The 9,512-nt window shown below is 43.1% G+C and overlaps 1 protein-coding gene across 7 annotated transcripts in view; it reads right to left on the reverse strand.

Moving 5' to 3' along the window:
- gyg2 (glycogenin 2) overlaps nucleotides 1-3,447 on the reverse strand; it is a 126,253-nt gene extending 122,806 nt beyond the window's left edge. For all 7 annotated transcript variants that reach the window (XM_078545076.1, XM_078545073.1, XM_078545072.1 and 4 more), the window contains exon 1: nucleotides 3,149-3,447. In XM_078545076.1, coding sequence (XP_078401202.1) covers nucleotides 3,149-3,158 — 10 coding nt within the window. In that variant the 5' untranslated portion in view covers nucleotides 3,159-3,447. The remainder of the gene's footprint in view (nucleotides 1-3,148) is intronic.
- Nucleotides 3,448-9,512: the final 6,065 nt, after the last annotated feature.

Consider the following 9,512-nt stretch of genomic DNA (forward strand, 5'->3'; position numbering starts at 1 on the left):
CTTCAATTATATCTGCTTTCGTACCCCCCACAGGTAAGCCCAATTGTAACTTATCTGCCGATTCCAGTAACTTAACTTTAATTACCTTTTGTAAACCAGTCAGTTATAACTTCAACTCTCAGACAAGTCTGAGCAACTGCCAAAGCCATATCGCAGCCTCAAAAAAAAACCTCACCACAACTCTTGAATTCAAAGTGCTTCTCATACTTATAACCTTAAGATTCACCAACTCCAGAAAAAATTCAAGGAATTTCAAATATATCCTGCAAAGAGCCCCCAACTATGATATGATGCAGCAGATGGTAAATGCGGAGCTGTTCAAATCCCAGAGGGGAACTTGAAACAACTGTCACAACTAATTTTTATTTTGTATAAATTTCGAGATGCATGCCTTGAATTCAGTAGTAATAAGATAACCAAGTCTTACAACAGGTTTTTTTAAAAACTAGATTAAACATTTAAGAGAAATAATTTTAAATACCTACATAGATCTACAAATTACTACTATGATAACTTCTAAATCCCCTAAATCAATCTAACTCCCAGTTACACTTTCGTTAAGGCAACAGTAAGACACAGATTTTAAAAGATAAAAGCAAAAGACACAGGCAAAGAAACATGATGCCATGAATAAGTGACTTTCCAAGTGAATTTTCTTAACTTCAGTCCTTTGAAGACAGCAGTTTGAGGCATAGATGCTGAAGGCTTTTCACACACTTGTAAGATCTTTAAAAAATGCCTTCCCTTACACATAGCCCTTGCTCCTTCTTTATATAAATCTTCATCTTTGAATGCAAATACCCATTGTTTCACTATGTCTTTGGACTTTACCTCCTTGATAATAAAGCCCTCTCATAGCACTAAGTTTTACCAGTAATCTTTGGGAAAAATAGACACACTGTTTTCCAAACTTCACCTGGCTAGGTGACACATTTCACCCCTCCTCTGAAACCAATCTAGTCTGGTGTGTTTCAAAATGCAAGTGTTCCCTCGACACCCATGTTTCCAAACGTCCCCATGTTTATTTAATTAACATTTCAAACCTAACCTCTCTTCTTAGATCAAAGCACCCAGACAAGCTGCCTCGAATTCAATTAAATTACAAACACACTTACTCTATTTTACAATAAATTCCAATAACGTTATAAGAATTATTACATCTTCTTGACAAACAACACTCAAGAAACTTGACGCCATCCAGGACAAAGCAGTCAGTGTTTTATTAGTATCCCACTCACCAGCTTAAACATTCACTCCATCCATCACTGACACACAGCGGCAGCAGTGTGTACTCTCCACAAGATTCACTGCACCAACTCACCAAGGCTCCTTTGGCAGCATCTTCCAAACCTGTGACCTCTACCACCTAGAAGAACAAGGGCAGCAGATGCATGGGAACACCACCACCTGCAAGTTCCCCTCCAAGTCACACACCATCCTGACTTGGAATTATATCCCTGTTCTTCATTGTCATTGGGTCAAAATCCTGGAACTTCCTTCCTAACAGCTGTGTGGGCATGTTTACACTACATGGATTACAGCGATCCAAAATGCTGATCATTTTCTCAAGTAATTAGGAGTGGGCAATAAATAATAGCCTTTCTAGCTATTCCCATATCCCAAGTAGTTGACCGACTTCATTGGGCAGTCATTCTGAACATCCAGCACACCCAGAGACACTTGCAAAAGTGATCAATGTTTGGGATGAACAAATCAGTAATCAAGATTGGCAACATCAATAATATTGAGGGAGCCTGGCAAGAGATTCAATCGAGGAACGTAGATAGTGATGGTACTTGCTGTTTTTAAGATGTAAAGCACCCAAAAAGGACTAACAGGGTCTGCTCTCGTCAAAGGATTTATGCATAACAATTATCGCCAACCTATAATTCAAAAAACAACTGAGCAAGTGAGTAAGGTTACCAGCTGTGATTAGGTGCATTCCTGGAGGTTTCATTACATAGTTGCCCACAGCCATTATTCAGCCAAAATGCCCATCCTTGTGACACACTTGCCTTCCTACACCAATTGGAAAGCAAAAAGACTGTTGGATGATGTTTGACGGTCAGCCAAAGAAAGAGAAGTGGTTAAAAGAAAATGGTGAAAACACAATCCTTCTTTTTTAATGCCCTGATGATTTTTCTCCAGGGTTGCACACAGCAGTGCCCTGGAGATTGATCTTCTATTCCTGGAGACTCCAGGCCAATCCTGCAGGATTCACACCTCTAGAAGCAAAGAGAATGGAGATAGAGAGAGAAAGATCAAAAGGAAATAATGAGTGCTTGCCCTTGTCCTGCTATTATCACATTCTGCTTTTTTTACCTTAATGCCACCATCAGCACCTCCTTTAGCCAGTACCACTATCATCCCTTTGTCCTTTAGTTCGTGACATCTTTGTCAATCTCTCCTTTGCCCCCACCTATTGCTGGCCTTCTATCCAGCTTCACCTGCTCCACCACCCCCCCCCACCCCGCTCCTTTAAACAGTATAAATTTCACCACAATTTTACTTCTCTTTAGCTCAGAAAAGTCATACGGACTTGAAACCTTAAACTCTTGATTTTCTCCCCACAGATGCTGTTAGACCTGCTGAGTTTTTTCCAGTATTTTCCCTCTTTTTGTTTCGGATTTCCAGCATCCGCGGTATTTTGCTTTTATCTTGCCCGAAAGATAAGTAACGTTTAGGTAAAAGCCTTAGCTAGATTTATCACTCAGGGAACATTCATCCACCAGCACTATACGAAAGGCTTGGTCCAATAGGGCAACAAAAAAAATAAGAGTTGAAAACAGACAAGAACAAGTGGACGACTTTCTATCCATCATTGGTCATTGACAGGGTCTGAAAATAAAGCTAAAAAGGACTGGGGCGGTTTGGACTTATATTCTCCACCTGTCCTCCACTCCCTCTTGGTACCTGTGCAGCCCCACCACGGGTGACCTGGGTGCTCACTGGGTGGACAACCTGCGGGGCTAATCCCGGGGACGAGCTGAGACTCTGGGGGGCTGGCTGGCTCGGCGAGAAAGGCAACTGGGCGAGTGGAGGGAGTGGAGAGGTCAGTGGACGCTGGCCAGGGCACTCACTGCAAGCAACAAACCTGGAACAGCCTTTAATGCAACAAACCTCAAGGTCAAAAAATGTAGAAACTCACCCGACATCATAACAATTTGTTCTCGGGGTGAAACTTCTTTTAAAGGTGAGAAATGGATATATTTACAGGAGATATATATATATAATATATATATATATATATATACCCTGGGCTTAATTGCTTGATCCGGATCAGAAGGCGAGACTGGTTTGGGGCTAGAAACAGTCAGTGCTGTTATCCTCCTTGGGCTTGTGTCTCTCCTGCCGGGAGGGTAAGGTTCGGGGAGCCGCGGTGTGCTGTATATGAAGAACGCCAGTTCCCAACCCAGCTCTACATCCCCCACCTCTCTGCTCCTAATCACACAGTGGGGATGAGAGAGAGAGCTGACCTCTTCACACTGCAACATCCAATCAGCCTCCCGGGGCGGGGTAAACTCCAGCGCAACTGTATAAAAAAAATTTAAATATTTAAAAACACACACACACACACACACTTCCAATCTCCTCCGATTGCAATAATTAAACCACTTCTTTTAGAGAGGAGAGGGGGGAACCTTAGCTCGTATCCAAAGTCCCTCTGACTCGCTGCGTTGTTGTCTTTGCATTCCCACCCCCTCCCTGAATTTGACATTGTGCAATGTCACGCCAAGTGCTTAAACTGGTCAGTGTGTGGCCAACTCTAGAGGGCACTTGTCTTCACTCGCACCAGCAGAATTGTGAACCTTGTAGCTGCTGCAACAGTTGGTTCACACTGTCATTTAAAACTTCCAAAAACTGGAGCTTCTGAAAAGCCATCTTAGATTTCCTTGCCTAGGTATTAAAGGAGCACTTGCCCTCCTGAAATAGTATTTTCCCAGAAATACCCTGTCTGCCAATTTCAGGCTGGAGGAGAGGGTTTATATTTTTTCACAAGCCCCCTTTCTGTGTCAAATCAAACAAAATGCCAACTCCTGACAGCACAACAAACACAGAGACAAACTTAATGGAAATATCCCATCAACATTACAGCGTACATACAAAGGAGCAACAGTCTGTAGTGTCGGGTTTCTTATGCTAACTGAATCAAACTTTATCACCATCAAAACAAAAACAGAATTACCTGGAAAAACTCAGCAGGTCTGGCAGCCAGACCTGCTGAGTTTTTCCAGGTAATTCTGTTTTTGTTTTGGATTTCCAGCATCCGCAGTAGTTTTTTGTTTTTATCACCATCAAGCACAATAGACTTTAATGAGTGAAGGGGATTTAGATTGTTTGTCTTATTAGAGTCTTTGCTCTCCCCGCCCCCTCCACAGCCCGCTTCATGGTTTGAGAAGGATTCAGGATGGTCACGAAATGGCGGTAAAATTAGCAAAATGCCAGGAAATTATTGAGGTTAATTCTCCAGCCAGTGGCTGCATGTTGAATATGCTGCATCTGCACAAGACATGATGTGGGAAGGCACATTCCGTGGATTGGTACAGAATGTAGACATTCGAATACAGAACCTATTGCATTCCTGTTGCAAAAGCGCTCATTTCAATCTAGCCCACTGGGCAGGGAACTGGCAAATTCAGGTTAGCTGTGCATTTTATACCATGCCCAATTTTAATCTCCATTAATATCCATCAGAAAGTGAAACCAGGCCGAGTATAAAATATATACACAAACCCACCATTCCCGGGGTTAAATTACAACTAACCCCCAAACATCTCAGACTGAGCCAGACTTTAATCTTATTCGATCTCGAGTTGAGCTTTCAGCTGTATCCTCTGCATTGTAAAGAAGGTAGATTACCAGTCATGGCTCAGTTCTGAGGCAAAAGGCCATAGATTTGAGCCCAGCCCCAAAGGGTGCAGTCGTGCTACACTGTTGGAAGTCCAATCCGTTGGATGAGATGTTAAACAGAGGCCCCACCTGCTCTCTCAGGTGGATGTAAAAAATCTCACTATTCCAAAGATGAGCTGGGGAGGTCATGGGAACATACGAAATAGGAGCAGGAGTAGGCCATTCGGCGTCTCGAAGCTGCTCCGCCATTCAGTAACATCATGGCTGATCTGATTGTGGCATTAACCCCACTTTCCTGCCAGTCCCCCATAACCCTTGACTCTTGCTAATCAAAAACCTGTCAAACTCAGCCTTGAATATATTCAATAACCCCGCCTCCACTGCTTGCTGGGGAAGAGAATTCCAAATACTGAAGAACCTTAACCCCATCCCACCCCCCACTACGCCCTCCCAACCCACAACCAAAATCGCGGGGAAAAAAGATTATCTGGTCATTATCACATTGTTGTTTGTGGGGACTTGGTGTTTGTGGGGACTTGCTGTATGCAAATTGACTGCCACCACATTAGAACAGTGACTACTGTTCCACGAAGCACTTCAGGACGTCCTGAGGACGTGATGTGGTCTACATGGATTTTAGCAAGGCTTTTGACAAGGTCCCACATGGCAGACTGATTAAAAAAAAATAAAAGTCCAAGGGATCCAGGGAAATGTGGCAAGTTGGATACAAAATTGGTGAGTGGCAGGAAACAAAGGGTCATTGTTGACGGGTGTTTTTTGCGACTGGAAGGCTGCTTCCAGTGGGGTTCTGCAGCGCTCAGTGCTAGGTCCCCTGCTTTCTAGTAAATATTAATGATTTGGACATAAATATAGGGGGAAATGATCAAGAAGTCTGCAGGTGACACAAGAATTGGCCGCGTGGTTGTTAATGAGGAAGATAGCTGGAGACTGCAGGAAGATATCACTGGACTGGTCAGCTGGACAGAAAAGTGGAAATGGAATTCAACCCAGAGAAGTGCAAGGTGATGCATTAGGGGTGGTCAAACAAGGGAAGGCAATAGACACTAAATGGGAGGATACTGAGAGGTATAGAGGAAACGAGAGACCTTGAAGTTAAAGTCCACAAATTCCTGAAGGTAGCAGGATAGGCCAAGAAGGTGGTTAAGAAGGCCTATGGAATCCTTTCATTTAGTAGCCGAGGCATAGATTATAAGATCAGGGACGTTATGCTGGAACTATACAAAACGTTAGGTAGGCCACCACTTGAGTACTGTGTGCAGTTCTGGTCACCTCATTACAGAAAGGATGTCATTGCACTAGAGAGGGTACGGAGGAGATTTACGAGGTTGTTGCCAGGACTAGAAAATTGAGGAAAGATTGGATAGGCTGGGGTTGTTCTCCTTGGAACGGAGGAGGCTGAGTGGAGATTTGATAGAGATGTACAAAATTGTGAGGGACCTGGATAGAGTGGATGGGAAGGTCCATTTTACTTTAGCAGAGAGGTCAGTGACTAGAGGGCATAGATTTAAAGTGATTGGTAGAAAGATTAGAGGGGAGATGAGGGAAAATATCTTCACCCAGAGGGTTGTGGGGATCTGGAACTCACTGCCTGAAAGGGTAGTAGAGACAGAGACCCTCAACTCATTTGAAAGGTGTCTGGATATGAACCTCAAGTGCCGTAACCTGCAGGGCTATGGCCCAAATGCTGGAAAGTGTATTAGGCTGGGTGGCTCATTGTTTGGCCGGTGCAGACATAATGGGCCAAGTGGCCTCTTTCTGTGCCATAAACTTTCTATGATTCTATGAAGGGTGGCATTTTAATGCAAATCTTTCTTTACATTTTTCATAATATCGCTAACTTCCAGCCTATCTCAATCCTGCTGCTGAGACCCTTCACCATGCATTTGCCACCTCTGCACTTGACTATCCCAATTGTCTCTTTGTTGATCTCCTGTCTTCCATCTCCCATCCACTGTAAATGATAGCTCATCCAAAACTCTGCAGCCTGCAGATTATCCTGCATCATGTCCCAATTTCCCATTATCCCTGTCCTTTGCAACCTACATTGATTTCCTCACCCCATCAATGGCCCCCAAATATTAAAATTCCCATCCTCACATTTAAGCCCCTTCGTAAGTTCACCACCACCTATCTGCATAATTTGTGTCAGTGATACAACCTACTCCCAAACTCACCATTCTCAAACTCTGGTCTTTGTGCACCACATCTGCTTTACCCTGGCATTGGCAGCCACTGGGGCCCCATTTCTGAATTCCCCGCCTATACTTTCCTGCCTCCCCACCTTCAGTTCCACCTTTACAGCCTTCCACAAACCCTTCCTCCAAGCATTTGGTCACCCTCCTAGTTTCTTCCTCTTTGGCTCAGCATTATGGCTCTGTGCAATATCTTCGGACATTTTTCTACATTGAAGTCACTATCTAAATGCAAGTTGTTGATATCCTGTTGTATTGAAAGGGCCATCTTCATGAAATCTACTGTCATGCATGGTTTCAGACTGAACACACATGCAGATCACAGCTTTGATGCAAATGTAGGTGTATTGCAAGCTTTGGATCTGCCGAAGATTTGTCTTGAGTTCGGTGACACTAGATGGAAATTCAGCCACTGAGGATCGGGAACTGAACTTAATAAAAACGCCTGCATTGTTGGTGAAAGAAAAAGTCATAGAAAGGATGGATTTACGAGTGTGGTACCCAGCATTTGTGCTACTGATCCATTGTTGACCCCAAGTCCTGTTGTAAAAGATAACAGTGGGTAGGAAAACAGGATAGGGTGAAAACTCAAGCTTACAGTGTGAACAAGGATAGAGAAAGTGGGTAGGGGAGATTTCGTTATACAGAATCCACAACAATTAAAGTTACAAGGTGTTACGTGGAACTGGTAGTGGAAACCTAGACTACTCCCTGCAGAAAGTTGTTGAGGCCAGATCAGTTGAAACTGAGATCAATAGATTTTAGTTAGGTATGGCAATTAAGGAATAGGGAACCAAGGTGGCAAATGGAACTAAGTTGGAGATCAGCCATGACCCAATTGAAGGGCAGAACAGTCTTGAGGGGTTGAATGGCCTATTCCTGTTCCTAGACGAGTAGTGAAGCATAACCTGTTACGATTATTTAATGACACAAGGTACATTAACCTGGTATGAGTAAACATCTTATAAGTAGAAAAATGTAGGAAATAATAACATAAATTAAAAATTTCAAAAAGAATAGTCATGCTGAGCTCTTTGAAAGTATAATGTTATTTAGTAGTAATGGTAGCCTTAGAAAAAGATGGCCCAGATCCAGTTCTCTTTCTGTACCAAGATATGGAGTAAAGAGTAAATATTTATCCAATTTATCTGTGAATAGAAAACTAATAGTTGAAACTAGTAACATGGTAGGGAGGGAGTGGTTGCCAAATCCTCACTTGAGCCAACTGTGGGAGGAATATCACAATCAAGGACAAGCCTCCTGTTGTCACCAATTGACAGACAGAGATTAAATACAGAGGGATTCTCAGCATACTGACCAGATAGAAACAAATGCATGCTTACAACATGGTTATGTTTAATTACAGAAAGATTTCTCTACAGTATGTACTGTTCTCACAGATTTCTTTTAATACAATTGAAATGGGCACAGAAGTAATCTGTGGATCTAATCATCAGAATGCCCTCAATAGAAATAAAATTGACTTTGGTACTGACTCCCACAGCTGCACTGCTTAACTACACTTCAGCCCACCCAACTTCTTATAAGGATTCAATTCGATTCTCCTAGTTTCTCTATCTCCGTTGCTCCTGTTTTGACAATGCCACCTTCCATACCAGTGCTTCTGATATGTCCTTCTTTTTCCTCAGCTGAGAAATCCCTCCCCCGCCTCCGTCACCATGGTTGACAGTGCCCTTGACCATGTCCATCCGACTTCACTGCTTGTCCTCCCTTCCAGAACCACGATAGGGTTTCCCTTGTCCTCACCTTCCACTCCACCAGCCTCCACATTCAACAGATCATCCTCCATCATTTCCACCACCTTCAGCATGATGCCACCACCAAGCACATCTTCCCTGCCCCTTTCAGCATCCCGAAGGGATTGCTCACTCCGGGATATCCTGCTCCACTCCTCAATCATCCTCAACAACCTCTCCCCTTCCCATGAGGCTTTTTTAGTGCAAGCATTGGAGATGCAACACCTGCCCCTATTTTCTTAACTTCCTCCCTTCTCACTGTCCAGGTTCCCAAGCAGGCCTTCCAGGTGAAACAGCGATTTACTAGTACTTCAGTTAACTTAGTGTACTGTATTTGCTATTCATGATGCAGTCTCCTCTGCACCGGGGAGACTAAATTCAGATTGGGTGATTGCTTTGGGGGACAATTCTGTTCAATCTGCAAGCATGACCCTAAGCTTCCAGCTGCCTATGTTATGAGCACAGCAGATGTTAATTGCTGAGGAAACCAGATCCCAGAGAGAAACTTGGCTTACGGGCCTTTTATTTTGTATTTTGAAAATGAGAAGAAAATGTACTGATCTCATCAACAAGAAGTTCAATAACACTTTTGGGATTTTAAAATATAAAAGTTTTGTTAACAAGAAGAAAAGAAAACTTAAGCACACAAGATTACAGTTACACAGTTGAAGTTAGTCTTACAAAACATCCC

Source organism: Cetorhinus maximus, chromosome 7, assembly GCF_964194155.1.
Source record: "Cetorhinus maximus chromosome 7, sCetMax3.hap1.1, whole genome shotgun sequence".
In the NCBI taxonomy this organism is placed as follows: Eukaryota; Metazoa; Chordata; class Chondrichthyes; order Lamniformes; family Cetorhinidae; genus Cetorhinus; species Cetorhinus maximus.